The sequence below is a fragment of the Oncorhynchus mykiss genome, chromosome 2 (genome assembly GCF_057628025.1).
Source record: "Oncorhynchus mykiss isolate SJ-2025 chromosome 2, ASM5762802v1, whole genome shotgun sequence".
NCBI classification, from domain to species: Eukaryota; Metazoa; Chordata; class Actinopteri; order Salmoniformes; family Salmonidae; genus Oncorhynchus; species Oncorhynchus mykiss.
Genome location: NC_143023.1, coordinates 5366866 through 5384425, shown reverse-complemented (window position 1 = coordinate 5384425; position 17560 = coordinate 5366866). Strand labels below are relative to the sequence as shown.

Here is a 17560-nt window from a genome sequence, read left to right as displayed (position 1 = left end):
AAAGTATTCAGACCCCTTCACCTTTACCAGATTTTGTTAAGTTACAGCCTTATTCTAAATGTTTCCCCCCCTCCCCCCTCATCAATCTAAAACACAATACCCCATAATGACAATGTCAAAAATAGGTTTTTAGAAATGTTTGCAAATGTGATATATATATTTTTTTATTTGTAATAGATTTCCATAAGTATTCAGACATTTTAAAATCAGTACTTTGTTGAAGCACCTTTGGCAGCGATTACAGCCTCGAGTCTTTTTGGGTATGACGCTACAAGCTCGGCACACCTGCATTTGGGGAGTTTCTCACATTTTTCTCTGCAGATCGTCTCAAGCTCTGTCAGGTTGGATGGGGAGCCTCGCTGCACAGCTATTTTCAGGTCTCCCCAGAGATGTTCGATCAGGTTAAAGTGGGCTGCTCTGGCTGGGCCACTCAAGGACATTCAGAGACTTGTCCCGAATCCACCCCTGCATTGTATTTGCTGTCTGCTTAGGGTCATTGTCCTGTTGGAAGGTTAACCTTCGCCCCAGTCTGAGCTCTTGAGCGCTCTGGAGCAGGTTTGCATCAAGGATCTCTGTACTTTGCTCCGTTCACCCCGATCCTGACTAGTCTCCCTGCCGCTGAAATACATCCTCACAGCATGATGCTGCCACCACCATGATTCACGGTAGGGATGGTTCCAGGTTTCCTCCAGACGTGATGCTTGGCATTCAGGCCAAGGAGTTTCATCTTGGTTTCATCAGATTAACCAGATCTCTGTTTGGCCAGACCAGATGAACTGCAAGCGGGCTGTCTTGTGCTTCCGTCTGGCCACTCTACCACACAACGCCTGATTGGTGGAGAGCTGCAGAGGTGGTTCTCCCATCTCCACAGAGGAACTCTGGAGCTTCCGTCTGGCCACTCTACCACAAAAGGCCTGATTGGTGGAGAGCTGCAGAGGTGGTTCTCCCATCTCCACAGAGGAACTCTGGAGCTCTGTCAGAGTGACCATCGGGTTCTTGGTCACCTCCCTGACCAAGGCCCTTCTCCCCCCATTGCTCAGTTTGGCCGGGTGGCCAGCTCTAGGAAGAGTCTTGGTGGTTCCAAACCTCTTCCATTTAAGAATGATGGAGGCCACTGTGTTCCTGGAGACCTTCAATGCTGCAGAAATGTTTTGGTACCTTTCCCCAGATCTGTACCTCGACACAATCCTGTCTCGGAGCTCTACAGACAATTCCTTTGACCTCATGGCTTGGTTTTTGCTCTGACATGCACTGTCAACTGTAGGACCTTTATATAGACAGGTGTGTGCCTTTCCAAATCATGTCCAATCAATTGAATTTACCACAGGTGGACTCCAATCAAGTTGTAGAAACATCAAAAGATAATCAATGGAAACAAAGGATGCACCTGAGAGCAACTGAGTCTCATCGCAAAGGTCTGCAAACTTATGTAAATAAGGTATTTCTGTTATTTATAATACATTTGTAAAAATGTCATTAAAAGGGGTATTGTATGTAGATTGATGAGGAACAAAAAGTGTGTACTCCGTTTTAGAACAAGGCTGTAACGTAACAACATGTGGAAAAGGTTAAGGGGTCTGAATACTTTCAGAATGGACTGTAGGTAGCTACTGTACACTCACTACAGATGAACTCTTAACCTTTATAAACAGACGTCCTTCAAACTCAAACCAGTTCTCTTGCCCACCCACAATTCCTTGTTTTGGTGGTAGCAGCACTGAGTCGGTATGAAAAGGGTTCCTCTCTTCCTAGAAAGTGACTCACTAACGTTGACCTCGGGTAACCTCTGGACACTGCAGTGACCTAGATTCTCTTCCACCCCACAGCTGGAATACAGGAAGAGTAGAGCCGTGTTCAGGGAGACCGCAGCCATAGAAATATAATTACAAGATCGGCCTCCCTACGCAAGTCAATGAGGCCATGATGAGTGATCGGGGATCACTAATGGAATCTACAGGCTTAAGCCGCTCACAACTCTCACCAATCAGACGTTACGCCCGTCCCTCTGGCCAAACAGTCGTTACGGCCGCCCCTCTCGCCAAACCAGACGGCCGCCCCTCTCGCCAAAACAGACGGCCGCCCCTCTCGCCAAACCAGACGGCCGCCCCTCTCGCCAAACAGACGGCCGTCCCTCACTCATTTACATGACATTTTGAGTAATTTAGCAGACACTCATCCAGATCGACTTACAGTTTGTGCATTCATCTTAAGATAGCTAGATGAGACAACCACATATTACAATAAGTACATTTTTACCCCCCCAAAATAAGGTAGTATTGTCAAGTGTTGTCGATCACACTTGAATCATATACATTTCCTCAGCGTCTATTTAAATCACCAAGGCTCATCTATAGCTATAGAGGAGAAAGAGCAGTTAATGTCAAACGTCTTGGGGCAGGAAGCTGAGAACAGCTGCCTGCATGGCTCACCCTCATCTCCCAGTGTTCGAGACTTACTGAGAAAAACACTTCCCGTCTTTTCCCAAGAATCTGATTCAAAGACTTCCTGTGTATTCCAGAACAATTGTAAACAGCCTCTCTCTGGCCTTCCAGCTCTTCTCCTCCATACTGCTGCTGACTGTTTACAACTCCTTTAAAAATGGACAACACACACAGACAGAGAGACAGAGACAGACAGACACAGAGAGAGACACAGAGACAGACAGACACAGAGAGAGACACAGAGAGAGACACAGAGAGAGACACAGAGAGAGAGACACACAGAGAGAGAAAACAGAGAGAGACACACAGAGAGAGAAAACAGAGAGAGAAAACAGAGAGAGAAAACAGAGAGAGAACACAGAGAGAGAACACAGAGAGAGAACACAGAGAGAGAAAACACAGAGAGAGAACACAGAGAGAGAAAACACAGAGAGAGAACACAGAGAGAGAACACAGAGAGAGAAAACAGAGAGAGAAAACAGAGAGAAAACAGAGAGCGAAAACAGAGAGAGAAAACAGAGAGAGAAAACAGAGAGAGAACACAGAGAGAGAACACAGAGAGAGAAAACAGAGAGAGAAAACAGAGAGAGAAAACAGAGAGAGAAAACAGAGAGAGAACACAGGCCTAAACCCTTTTCTCTGAATTGTGAAAAGTTAGTAATTCACCAAAAAGGCTGAGGAGGAGTTGTGGGGATCAGAGTTAAACTAAAGCAGATGTGATTTAGTGTATCTAATCATTTTAGTAAGCTTTAAGTAGCTAGTCTAAATATACATGCCAACTTCCATGTGCCAGTGTGAGTTGGTTGTAAAAGAGTAATCTATCAGATATGATAAAAACATCCATGTTGTGAATGAACAGTATGTGAATAATCAGTGTATTGTTCTGGGTCAGAGCCTGTGTCCCGGTGTAGGGCAGTGTCATGACGTTGGCCTGGGGGTGTAGGGCAGTGTCATGACGATGGCCTGGGGGTGTAGGGCAGTGTCATGACGTTGGCCTGGGGGTGTAGGGCAGTGTCATGACGATGGCCTGTGTCCCGGTGTAAGGCAGTGTCATGACGTTGGCCTGTGTCCCGGTGTAGGGCAGTGTCATGACGTTGGCCTGTGTCCCGGTGTAGGGCAGTGTCATGACGTTGGCCTGGGGGTGTAGGGCAGTGTCATGACGATGGCCTGGGGGTGTAGGGCAGTGTCATGACGTTGGCCTGGGGGTGTAGGGCAGTGTCATGACGATGGCCTGTGTCCCGGTGTAAGGCAGTGTCATGACGTTGGCCTGTGTCCCGGTGTAGGGCAGTGTCATGACGTTGGCCTGTGTCCCGGTGTAGAGCAGTGTCATGACGTTGGCCTGTGTCCCGGTGTAGGGCAGTGACATGACGTTGGCCTGTGTCCCGGTGTAGGGCAGTGACATGACGTTGGCCTGGGGGTGTAGGGCAGTGTCATGACGTTGGCCTGGGGGTGTAGGGCAGTGTCATGACATTGGCCTGGGGGTGTAGGGCAGTGTCATGACATTGGCCTGGGGGTGTAGGGCAGTGTCATGACATTGGCCTGGGGGTGTAGGGCAGTGTCATGACGTTGGCCTGGGGGTGTAGGGCAGTGTCATGACGTTGGCCTGGGGGTGTAGGGCAGTGTCATGACGTTGGCCTGTGTCCCGGTGTAGGGCAGTGTCATGACGTTGGCCTGTGTCCTGGTGTAGGGCAGTGTCATGACGTTGGCCTGGGGGTGTAGGGCAGTGTCATGACGTTGGCCTGGGGGTGTAGGGCAGTGTCATGACGTTGGCCTGGGGGTGTAGGGCAGTGTCATGATGATGGCCTGGGGGTGTAGGGCAGTGTCATGACGTTGGCCTGGGGGTGTAGGGCAGTGTCATGACGTTGGCCTGTGTCCCGGTGTAGGGCAGTGTCATGACGTTGGCCTGGGGGTGTAGGGCAGTGTCATGACGTTGTGTGCTACAGTATTAACAGTCTACCTCTGTCCTGGTGCGACGGTATAAACAGTCCCCCTCTGTCTCAGTGGGGAGTGCAGCAACTCAGGCTGGCCTGCTGGTGTAAGTCCCCAGCTACCCCACAGTGAGTGAGTGAGTGAGTGTCTGTGTGTGTGTATATATGACTGCCAACTAAGGGCTACTCCCCCTGTTCCAGCTCTTGCCAGAACAACCCTTAATGGGTCATATGGTCCATACTGTAGACACACACACACACACACTTTCCATTTCTCAACTCATGTTCTAGGTGATGGTAGGTCAGGAGAGAGTTCAACAGGAAGAAATAGCAGGACTCCCCCGTGGCTAACCTGAAATATCCATGCACACTCACACACCAGCTAATGAAACGTCTACAGTCACAGACAAAAACACACAACTTTCCCCTGACCGAACCCTGGCCTCAAACCCTGTCACCCACAACTATCCCCTGACCGAACCCTGGCCTCAAACCCTGTCACCCACAACTTTCAACAGCCGCTTTCAACACCCTTCTCTCTCGTTTAGAGAAATAGGAGAACACAATGTCCCGAAGAGAGGGAATCTCATACTTTGCATTAACACACAGCTACACACAGCTTAAGAAAAAAAAAAATATATATTTTAATCAGCAGTCTTCGATAGAAACACAGTCTTCTTCTATACAAGACTAGAGCCTGGATATCTGAAACAGTCTTCTTCTATACAAGACTAGAGCCTGGATATCTGAAACAGTCTTCTTCTATACAAGACTAGAGCCTGGATATCTGAAACAGTCTTCTTCTATACAAGACTAGAGCCTGGATATCTGAAACAGTCTTCTTCTATACAAGACTAGAGCCTGGATATCTGAAACAGTCTTCTTCTATACAAGACTAGAGCCTGGATATCTGAAACACAGTCTTCTTCTATACAAGACTAGAGCCTGGATATCTGAAACAGTCTTCTATACAAGACTAGAGCCTGGATATCTGAAACACAGTCTTCTATACAAGACTAGAGCCTGGATATCTGAAACAGTCTTCTTCTATACAAGACTAGAGCCTGGATATCTGAAACAGTCTTCTTCTATACAAGACTAGAGCCTGGATATCTGAAACACAGTCTTCTATACAAGACTAGAGCCTGGATATCTGAAACAGTCTTCTTCTATACAAGACTAGAGCCTGGATATCTGAAACAGTCTTCTTCTATACAAGACTAGAGCCTGGATATCTGAAACAGTCTTCTTCTATACAAGACTAGAGCCTGGATATCTGAAACAGTCTTCTTCTATACAAGACTAGAGCCTGGATATCTGAAACAGTCTTCTTCTATACAAGACTAGAGCCTGGATATCTGAAACAGTCTTCTTCTATACAAGACTAGAGCCTGGATATCTGAAACAGTCTTCTTCTATACAAGACTAGAGCCTGGATATCTGAAACAGTCTTCTTCTATACAAGACTAGAGCCTGGATATCTGAAACAGTCTTCTTCTATACAAGACTAGAGCCTGGATATCTGAAACAGTCTTCTTCTATACAAGACTAGAGCCTGGATATCTGAAACAGTCTTCTTCTATACAAGACTAGAGCCTGGATATCTGAAACAGTCTTCTTCTATACAAGACTAGAGCCTGGATATCTGAAACAGTCTTCTTCTATACAAGACTAGAGCCTGGATATCTGAAACAGTCTTCTTCTATACAAGACTAGAGCCTGGATATCTGAAACAGTCTTCTTCTATACAAGACTAGAGCCTGGATATCTGAAACAGTCTTCTTCTATACAAGACTAGAGCCTGGATATCTGAAACAGTCTTCTTCTATACAAGACTAGAGCCTGGATATCTGAAACAGTCTTCTTCTATACAAGACTAGAGCCTGGATATCTGAAACAGTCTTCTTCTATACAAGACTAGAGCCTGGATATCTAAAACACAGTCTTCTATACAAGACTAGAGCCTGGATATCTGAAACAGTCTTCTTCTATACAAGACTAGAGCCTGGATATCTGAAACACAGTCTTCTATACAAGACTAGAGCCTGGATATCTGAAACACAGTCTTCTTCTATACAAGACTAGAGCCTGGATATCTGAAACAGTCTTCTTCTATACAAGACTAGAGCCTGGATATCTAAAACACAGTCTTCTATACAAGACTAGAGCCTGGATATCTGAAACAGTCTTCTTCTATACAAGACTAGAGCCTGGATATCTAAAACACAGTCTTCTATACAAGACTAGAGCCTGGATATCTGAAACAGTCTTCTTCTATACAAGACTAGAGCCTGGATATCTAAAACACAGTCTTCTATACAAGACTAGAGCCTGGATATCTGAAACAGTCTTCTTCTATACAAGACTAGAGCCTGGATATCTGAAACAGTCTTCTTCTATACAAGACTAGAGCCTGGATATCTGAAACAGTCTTCTTCTATACAAGACTAGAGCCTGGATATCTGAAACAGTCTTCTTCTATACAAGACTAGAGCCTGGATATCTGAAACAGTCTTCTTCTATACAAGACTAGAGCCTGGATATCTGAAACAGTCTTCTTCTATACAAGACTAAAGCCTGGATATCTGAAACAGTCTTCTTCTATACAAGACTAGAGCCTGGATATCTGAAACACAGTCTTCTTCTATGGTTCTGTCCGTGTGACCACTAGTCACTGGTACAGACAGCAGTCCAGAACAGGCTGGTTCTGTCCGTGTGACCACTAGTAACTAGTACAGACAGCAGTCCAGAACAGGCTGGTTCTGTCCGTGTGACCACTAGTCACTGGTACAGACAGCAGTCCAGAACAGCCTGGTTCTGTCCGTGTGACCACTAGTCACTAGTACAGACAGCAGTCCAGAACAGGCTGGTTCTGTCCGTGTGACCACTAGTCACTGGTACAGACAGCAGTCCAGAACAGGCTGGTTCTGTCCGTGTGACCACTAGTCACTGGTACCAATAGCAGTCCAGAACAGCCTGGTTCTGTCCGTGTGACCACTAATCAATGGTACCAATAGCAGTCCAGAACAGCCTGGTTCTGTCCGCATGATACTGTTACCATTTACCTAAACTGAGGATCCAAAACACTCCAAGTTTCTTTCCATGTGTTCTGGATAGTCAGTAGTTCCTGACCAGAACCTCAGTTTGGGGAGGAGAGGGTATCAGCACATTGAAGACACACTGCTGTGCACAGGGCTCCTATTCACACTCTTACCCCACTGTAATTTGTGTGTGTGTGTTAAGGTCACTCAGGGAGAATGGTGACCCTCTTACCAGACTGTGCTGTGCGCGTGTGTGTGTGTGTGTTTGAGAGAGTGTATTAAGGTCACTCAGGGAGAATGGTGACCCTCTTACCGGACTGTGCTGTGCGAGTGTGTGTGTGTGTGTTTGAGAGAGTGTATTAAGGTCACTCAGGGAGAATGGTGACCCTCTTACCGGACTGTGCTGTGCGCGTGTGTGTGTTTGAGAGAGTGTATTTAGGCCTCTTACCTGACTTTGGGTTACAGAGCACCGGGGGGCTGCTACTGAGGGTGGGACTGCTGCTATAGTAACCACTGCTGCCACAGCTGCTGCTCATGCTGCTACGACGGATACCCACTATCATCTTGATCTCTTTAGTAGGACTCACTGAGAGAGGAGAGACAGGCGAGAGAGAGGGGCGAGAGAGAGGGGCGAGAGAGAGGGGCGAGAGAGCGAGAGGCGAAAGAGCGAGAGAGAGAGAGGGGCGAAAGAGCGAGAGAGAGAGAGGGGCGAAAGAGCGAGAGAGAGAGAGGGGCGAAAGAGCGAGAGAGAGAGAGGGGCGAAAGAGCGAGAGAGAGAGGGGCGAAAGAGCGAGAGAGAGAGGGGCGAAAGAGCGAGAGAGAGAGGGGCGAAAGAGCGAGAGAGAGGCGAGAGAGGGGCGAAAGAGCGAGAGGCGAGAGAGGGGCGAAAGAGCGAGAGAGAGGGGCGAGAGAGCGAGAGAGAGGGGCGAGAGAGCGAGAGAGAGGGGCGAGAGAGCGAGAGAGAGGGGCGAGAGAGCGAGAGAGAGGGGCGAGAGAGAGAGAGGCGAGAGAGAGAGAGAGGCGAGAGAGAGAGAGAGGCGAGAGAGAGAGAGAGGCGAGAGAGAGAGAGAGGCGAGAGAGAGAGAGAGGCGAGAGAGAGAGAGAGGCGAGAGAGAGAGAGAGGCGAGAGAGAGAGAGAGGCGAGAGAGAGAGAGAGGCGAGAGAGAGAGAGAGAGAGAGAGAGGCGAGAGAGAGAGAGAGGCGAGAGAGAGAGAGAGGCGAGAGAGAGAGAGAGGCGAGAGAGAGAGAGAGGCGAGAGAGAGAGAGAGGCGAGAGAGAGAGAGAGGCGAGAGAGAGAGAGAGGCGAGAGAGAGAGGCGAGAGAGAGAGAGAGGCGAGAGAGAGAGAGGCGAGAGAGAGAGAGGCGAGAGAGAGAGAGGCGAGAGAGAGAGAGAGGCGAGAGAGAGAGAGAGGCGAGAGAGAGAGAGAGGCGAGAGAGAGAGAGAGGCGAGAGAGAGAGAGAGGCGAGAGAGAGAGAGGCGAGAGAGAGAGAGGCGAGAGAGAGAGAGGCGAGAGAGAGAGAGGAGAGAGAGAGAGGCGAGAGAGAGAGAGGCGAGAGAGAGAGGCGAGAGAGAGAGGCGAGAGAGAGAGGCGAGAGAGAGAGGCGAGAGAGAGAGGCGAGAGAGAGAGGCGAGAGAGAGAGAGGCGAGAGAGAGAGAGGCGAGAGAGAGAGAGAGAGGGGCGAGAGAGAGAGAGGCGAGAGAGAGAGAGAGGCGAGAGAGAGAGAGGCGAGAGAGAGAGAGGCGAGAGAGAGAGAGAGAGGGGCGAGAGAGAGAGAGGCGAGAGAGAGAGAGAGGCGAGAGAGCGAGAGAGAGGGGCGAGAGAGCGAGAGAGAGGGGCGAGAGAGAGAGAGGCGAGAGAGAGAGAGAGGCGAGAGAGAGAGAGAGGCGAGAGAGAGAGAGAGGCGAGAGAGAGAGAGGCGAGAGAGAGAGAGAGGCGAGAGAGAGAGAGAGGCGAGAGAGAGAGAGAGGCGAGAGAGAGAGAGAGGCGAGAGAGAGAGAGAGGCGAGAGAGAGAGAGAGGCGAGAGAGAGAGAGAGGCGAGAGAGAGAGAGAGGCGAGAGAGAGAGAGAGGCGAGAGAGAGAGAGAGGCGAGAGAGAGAGAGAGGCGAGAGAGAGAGAGAGGCGAGAGAGAGGCGAGAGAGAGAGGCGAGAGAGAGGCGAGAGAGAGAGGCGAGAGAGAGAGAGGCGAGAGAGAGAGAGAGGCGAGAGAGAGAGAGAGGCGAGAGAGAGAGAGGCGAGAGAGAGAGAGAGGCGAGAGAGAGAGAGAGGCGAGAGAGAGAGAGGCGAGAGAGAGAGAGAGGCGAGAGAGAGAGAGAGGCGAGAGAGAGAGAGGCGAGAGAGAGAGAGAGGCGAGAGAGAGAGAGAGGCGAGAGAGAGAGAGAGGCGAGAGAGAGAGAGAGGCGAGAGAGAGAGAGAGGCGAGAGAGAGAGAGAGGCGAGAGAGAGAGAGAGGCGAGAGAGAGAGAGGCGAGAGAGAGAGAGAGGCGAGAGAGAGAGAGGCGAGAGAGAGAGAGGCGAGAGAGAGAGAGGCGAGAGAGAGAGAGGCGAGAGAGAGAGAGGCGAGAGAGAGAGAGGCGAGAGAGAGAGAGGCGAGAGAGAGAGAGGCGAGAGAGAGAGGCGAGAGAGAGAGAGGCGAGAGAGAGAGGCGAGAGAGAGAGGCGAGAGAGAGAGGCGAGAGAGAGGCGAGAGAGAGAGGCGAGAGAGAGAGGCGAGAGAGAGAGGCGAGAGAGAGAGGCGAGAGAGAGAGGCGAGAGAGAGAGGCGAGAGAGAGAGAGGCCAGAGAGAGAGAGAGGCGAGAGAGAGAGCGAGAGAGAGAGCGAGAGAGAGAGAGGCGAGAGAGAGAGAGGCGAGAGAGAGAGAGGCGAGAGAGAGAGAGGCGAGAGAGAGAGAGGCGAGAGAGAGAGAGGCGAGAGAGAGAGAGGCGAGAGAGAGAGAGGCGAGAGAGAGAGAGGCGAGAGAGAGAGAGGCGAGAGAGAGAGAGGCGAGAGAGGCGAGAGAGAGAACAAGCGAATGTCCTTTATTCATTAGCACATTTTCCCCCTTTGATGTCATCAAAAACAAATGAAGGTCTGAGAGACTTTTTATCCCCAATTCAACATTTGTTTCTTTTCAGAGCGAAACACCAATTATGTCCCAAATGGAGCCCTATTCTCTATACAGTGCACTACTTGGGACCAGAGCCTTATGGGTCCTAGTCAATAGTAGTGCACTAGAGGGAAAAGGACTGTGTAAAAGCAGTGTTGCTGTCGTCAGAGGTCTGAGTTGTTAGTTGTGAAAGGATGTGTAGGTGTGTCTAATCACTCTTTCCAGGTAGGCTGTATATAGCCTCCATAAAGCAGGACGCCTCTAGACTGTGGCAGGCGGTGGAGCAAAGTCTAAAGAATCATGTCATTGTGCATCAGTGCTCTGCAATATCCTGCAGAACGTAGAGAACCCTGCAGAACGTAGAGAACCCTGAATCCTGCTGAACATAGAAAACGAAAGATGGATAAAACATATTTTTGCATCTATGTGTAGTGCTTATGAACATGTTATGAAGTCTCTATAAAGCCACAGTTTGTTTAACTAGAGAGCCTGTTGTCCATGTAGTAGTGTGACAACGTGACATTCAGCTTTAAAACCCGACCGTGTTAATAGCATCATAGGGACGGCAGGGTAGCCTAGTGGTTAGTGGAGGGGCAGGCAGGTCGCCTAGTGGTTAGTGGAGGGGCAGGCAGGTCGCCTAGTGGTTAGTGGAGGGGCAGGCAGGTCGCCTAGTGGTTAGTGGAGGGGCAGGCAGGTCGCCTAGTGGTTAGTGGAGGGGCAGGCAGGTCGCCTAGTGGTTAGTGGAGGGGCAGGCAGGTCGCCTAGTGGTTAGTGGAGGGGCAGGCAGGTCGCCTAGTGGTTAGTGGAGGGGCAGGCAGGTAGCCTAGTGGTTAGTGGAGGGGCAGGCAGGTCGCCTAGTGGTTAGTGGAGGGGCAGGCAGGTCGCCTAGTGGTTAGTGGAGGGGCAGGCAGGTCGCCTAGTGGTTAGTGGAGGGGCAGGCAGGTTGCCTAGTGGTTAGTGGAGGGGCAGGCAGGTCGCCTAGTGGTTAGAGTGGGGGGGCATGCAGGTCGCCTAGTGGTTAGAGTGTAGGGACGGCAGGTCGCCTAGTGGTTAGAGTGTAGGGACGGCAGGTCGCCTAGTGGTTAGAGTGTAGGGACGGCAGGTCGCCTAGTGGTTAGAGTGTAGGGGCAGGCAGGTAGCCCAGTGGTTAGAGTGGAGGCGCGGCAGGTAGCCTAGTGGTTAGAGTGAAGAGGTAGGCAGGTCGCCTAGTGGTTAGAGTGGAGGGGCAGGCAGGTCGCCTAGTGGTTAGTGGAGGGGCAGGCAGGTCGCCTAGTGGTTAGAGTGGAGAGGTAGGCAGGTCGCCTAGTGGTTAGAGTGGAGGGGCAGGCAGGTCGCCTAGTGGTTAGTGGAGGGGCAGGCAGGTCGCCTAGTGGTTAGTGGAGGGGCAGGCAGGTCGCCTAGTGGTTAGTGGAGGGGCAGGCAGGTCGCCTAGTGGTTAGAGTGGAGGGGCAGGCAGGTCGCCTAGTGGTTAGAGTGGAAGGGCAGGCAGGGTAGCCTAGTGGTTAGTGGAGGGGCAGGCAGGTCGCCTAGTGGTTAGAGTGGAAGGGCAGGCAGGTCGCCTAGTGGTTAGTGGAAGGGCAGGCAGGGTAGCCTAGTGGTTAGTGGAGGGGCAGGCAGGTCGCCTAGTGGTTAGAGTGGGGGGGCAGGCAGGTCGCCTAGTGGTTAGAGTGTAGGGACGGCAGTAACCGAAAAGTTGCTGGATCGAATCTCCGAGCTGACAAGGTAAAAATCTGTCCTTCTGCCCCTGAACAAGGCAGTTAACCCACTGTTCCTAGGCCGTCATTGTAAATAAGAGTTCGTTCTTAACTGACTTGCCTAGTTAAATAAAAGTTACATTTAAAAAAAATCTGTTTTGCAGAAAACCCTCACATAGGTGTTTTTGTCAGGAACCAAAGCCAGCAGCAGGTATCACACATGTAGGTTGTGGAGGAGCTGTTCCCTCATTCCTTCCTCCTTCCAGTGAATCTCAACGATAAGAGACAGACCAGCTAACTGGAGCTCAGAGGAACTCAGTGCTGTACTTTCCTCTGTAACCTCTGGAACATTCCATGTATTAGGAGTCGGAAACCGTTTGATATAATTGCGTCGTCTGCCAGCTCCTGCTGAAGAGGATGTTAAAGGAAGGTAGTGGACGAGGTTGTTCATTTAAGCTGACTTTAGGTTCTCATTATGAGGCTTAGAACCTACTGACGGCCTTCACCCACATACTATACAGCACTCCCTCAGGTCCACAAACCTACTGACGACCTTCACCCACATACTATACACTCTACAGCACTCCCTCAGGTCCACAAACCTACTGACGGCCTTCACCCACATTCTGTACACTCTACAGCACTCCCTCAGGTCCACAAACCTACTGACGGCCTTCACCCACATACTCTACAGCACTCCCTCAGGTCCACAAACCTACTGACGGCCTTCACCCACATACTATACACTCTACAGCACTCCCTCAGGTCCACAAACCTACTGACGGCCTTCACCCACATAGTATATACTCTACAGCACTCCCTCAGGTCCACAAACCTACTGACGACCTTCACCCACATACTATACACTCTACAGCACTCCCTCAGGTCCACAAACCTACTGACGACCTTCACCCACATACTATACCCTCTACAGCACTCCCTCAGGTCCACAAACCTACTGACTGCCTTCACCCACATACTATACACTCTACAGCACTCCCTCAGGTCCACAAACCTACTGACAACCTTCACCCACATACTATACACTCTACAGCACTCCCTCAGGTCCACAAACCTACTGACGGACTTCACCCACATACTATACACTCTACAGCACTCCCTCAGGTCCACAAACCTACTGACGACCTTCACCCACATACTATACACTCTACAGCACTCCCTCAGGTCCACAAACCTACTGACGGCCTTCACCCACATACTATACAGCACTCCCTCAGGTCCACAAACCTACTGACTGCCTTCACCCACATACTATACACTCTACAGCACTCCCTCAGGTCCACAAACCTACTGACGGCCTTCGCCCACATACTATACACTCTACAGCACTCCCTCAGGTCCACAAACCTACTGACGACCTTCACCCACATACTATACACTCTACAGCACTCCCTCAGGTCCACAAACCTACTGACGACCTTAACCCACATACTATACAGCACTCCCTCAGGTCCACAAACCTACTGACGACCTTCACCCACATACTATACACTCTACAGCACTCCCTCAGGTCCACAAACCTACTGACGACCTTCACCCACATACTATACACTCTACAGCACTCCCTCAGGTCCACAAACCTACTGACGACCTTCACCCACATACTATACACTCTACAGCACTCCCTCAGGTCCACAAACCTACTGACGACCTTCACCCACATACTATACACTCTACAGCACTCCCTCAGGTCCACAAACCTACTGACGACCTTCACCCACATACTATACACTCTACAGCACTCCCTCAGGTCCACAAACCTACTGACGACCTTCACCCACATACTATACACTCTACAGCACTCCCTCAGGTCCACAAACCTACTGACGACCTTCACCCACATACTATACACTCTACAGCACTCCCTCAGGTCCACAAACCTACTGACGACCTTCACCCACATACTATACACTCTACAGCACTCCCTCAGGTCCACAAACCTACTGACGGCCTTCACCCACATACTATACACTCTACAGCACTCCCTCAGGTCCACAAACCTACTGACGACCTTCACCCACATACTATACACTCTACAGCACTCCCTCAGGTCCACAAACCTACTGACGACCTTCACCCACATACTATACACTCTACAGCACTCCCTCAGGTCCACAAACCTACTGACGACCTTCACCCACATACTATACAGCACTCCCTCAGGTCCACAAACCTACTGACGACCTTCACCCACATACTATACACTCTACAGCACTCCCTCAGGTCCACAAACCTACTGACGACCTTCACCCACATACTATACACTCTACAGCACTCCCTCAGGTCCACAAACCTACTGACGGCCTTCACCCACATACTATACAGCACTCCCTCAGGTCCACAAACCTACTGACTGCCTTCACCCACATACTATACACTCTACAGCACTCCCTCAGGTCCACAAACCTACTGACGGCCTTCACCCACATACTATACACTCTACAGCACTCCCTCAGGTCCACAAACCTACTGACGGCCTTCACCCACATAGTATATACTCTACAGCACTCCCTCAGGTCCACAAACCTACTGACGACCTTCACCCACATACTATACAGCACTCCCTCAGGTCCACAAACCTACTGACGACCTTCACCCACATACTATACACTCTACAGCACTCCCTCAGGTCCACAAACCTACTGACGACCTTCACCCACATACTATACACTCTACAGCACTCCCTCAGGTCCACAAACCTACTGACGACCTTCACCCACATACTATACACTCTACAGCACTCCCTCAGGTCCACAAACCTACTGACGACCTTCACCCACATACTATACACTCTACAGCACTCCCTCAGGTCCACAAACCTACTGACGACCTTCACCTACATACTATACACTCTACAGCACTCCTTCAGGTCCACAAACCTACTGACGACCTTCACCCACATACTATACACTCTACAGCACTCCCTCAGGTCCACAAACCTACTGACGACCTTCACCCACATACTATACACTCTACAGCACTCCCTCAGGTCCACAAACCTACTGACGGCCTTCACCCACATACTATACACTCTACAGCACTCCCTCAGGTCCACAAACCTACTGACGACCTTCACCCACATACTATACACTCTACAGCACTCCCTCAGGTCCACAAACCTACTGACGACCTTCACCCACATACTATACACTCTACAGCACTCCCTCAGGTCCACAAACCTACTGACGGCCTTCACCCACATACTATACACTCTACAGCACTCCCTCAGGTCCACAAACCTACTGACGACCTTCACCCACATACTATACAGCACTCCCTCAGGTCCACAAACCTACTGACGACCTTCACCCACATACTATACACTCTACAGCACTCCCTCAGGTCCACAAACCTACTGACGACCTTCACCCACATACTATACACTCTACAGCACTCCCTCAGGTCCACAAACCTACTGACGACCTTCACCCACATACTATACACTCTACAGCACTCCCTCAGGTCCACAAACCTACTGACGACCTTCATCCACATACTATACACTCTACAGCACTCCCTCAGGTCCACAAACCTACTGACGACCTTCACCCACATACTATACACTCTACCCTAACCCTGATGTTGATATGTGTAAACCCTTACCCTAAGGGTTGTAGTGGGATTCGGCCCCAGTGTGACAGTAGATAGGGAGTAGGGGCTAAGGGTTATAGTGGGATTCGGCCCCAGTGTGACAGTAGATAGGGAGTAGGGGCTCAGGGTTATAGTGGGATTCGGCCCCAGTCTTACAGTAGATAGGGAGTAGGGGCTAAGGGTTATAGTGGGATTTGGCCCCAGTGTGACTGTAGATAGGGAGTAGGGAGTAGGGGCTAAGGGTTATAGTGGGATTCGGCCCCAGTCTGACAGTAGATAGGGAGTAGGGAGTAGGGGCTAAGGGTTATAGTGGGATTCGGCCCCAGTCTGACAGTAGATAGGGAGTAGGGAGTAGGGGCTAAGGGTTATAGTGGGATTCAGCCCCAGTCTGACAGTAGATAGGGAGTAGGGGCTAAGGGTTATAGTGGGATTTGGCCCCAGTGTGACTGTAGATAGGGAGTAGGGGCTAAGGGTTATAGTGGAATTCGGCCCCAGTCTGACAGTAGATAGGGAGTAGGGGCTAAGGGTTATAGTGGGATTTGGCCCCAGTGTGACTGTAGATAGGGAGTAGGGAGTAGGGGCTAAGGGTTATAGTAGGATTTGGCCCCAGTGTGACAGATAGGGAGTAGGGAGTAGGGGCTAAGGGTTATAGTGGGATTCGGCCCCAGTCTGACAGTAGATAGGGAGTAGGGGCTAAGGGTTATAGTGGGATTCGGCCCCAGTCTGACAGTAGATAGGGAGTAGGGGCTAAGGGTTATAGTGGGATTTGGCCCCAGTGTGACTGTAGATAGGGAGTAGGGAGTAGGGGCTAAGGGTTATAGTAGGATTTGGCCCCAGTGTGACAGATAGGGAGTAGGGAGTAGGGGCTAAGGGTTATAGTGGGATTCGGCCCCAGTCTGACAGTAGATAGGGAGTAGGGGCTAAGGGTTATAGTGGGATTCGGCCCCAGTCTGACAGTAGATAGGGAGTAGGGAGTAGGGGCTAAGGGTTATAGTGGGATTTGGCCCCAGTCTGACAGTAGATAGGGAGTAGGGGCTAAGGGTTATAGTGGGATTCGGCCCCAGTCTGACAGTAGATAGGGAGTAGGGAGTAGGGGCTAAGGGTTATAGTGGGATTTGGCCCCAGTGTGACAGTAGATAGTGTGGGTACAACAACTCCTGATGTAAAAAGGGCTTTATAAAGACATTTGATTGCTAGACATTGAGGTTTACCAGACAGGAAGCTGGTGTTGCTTCCCTCTGGGTTCTGTTTGCGGAGACAGAAGGGGCTGTCATGGCTCTCTGGGATGGTACGACAGCGCTCGTTCAGCAGCTCCATCAGACGTCGTCTCCTTCGGAAGTTCAGTCTGAACTGGTACAGCAGCCCTCCATCGACAAAGTGGTGCTTGTTGGTCACTGTCAGAGAGAGAAACAGAACAAAACGATTGTTTAGGATCGTTCAGTTACTGTTTCATATAACTGACTGTAAATCCCGGTAACTACAGTAACTGACTAAATCCTGTTAACTACAGTTACTAACTGTAAATCCTGGTAACTACAGTAACTGTCAATCCTGGTAACTACAGTAACTAACTGTCAATCCTGGTAACTACAGTAACTAACTGTCAATCCTGGTAACTACAGTAACTAACTGTCAATCCTGGTAACTACAGTAACTGTCAATCCTGGTAACTACAGTAACTGTCAATCCTGGTAACTACAGTAACTGTCAATCCTGGTAACTACAGTAACTAACTGTCAATCCTGGTAACTACAGTAACTA

At 50.2% G+C, this 17560-nt stretch overlaps 1 protein-coding gene across 3 annotated transcripts in view; it reads right to left on the bottom strand.

Annotated features, from left to right (window-relative positions):
- Nucleotides 1-17560, bottom strand: part of LOC110507039 (DEP domain containing MTOR-interacting protein) — a 67995-nt gene that overhangs the window by 17540 nt on the left and 32895 nt on the right. For all 3 annotated transcript variants that reach the window (XM_090186162.1, XM_090186165.1, XM_090186153.1), the window contains 2 exons: nt 17011-17193; nt 7859-7996 (listed from right to left, as the gene is read on the bottom strand). In XM_090186162.1, the coding sequence (XP_090042288.1) occupies nt 7859-7996; nt 17011-17193 (321 nt within the window). The remainder of the gene's footprint in view (nt 1-7858; nt 7997-17010; nt 17194-17560) is intronic.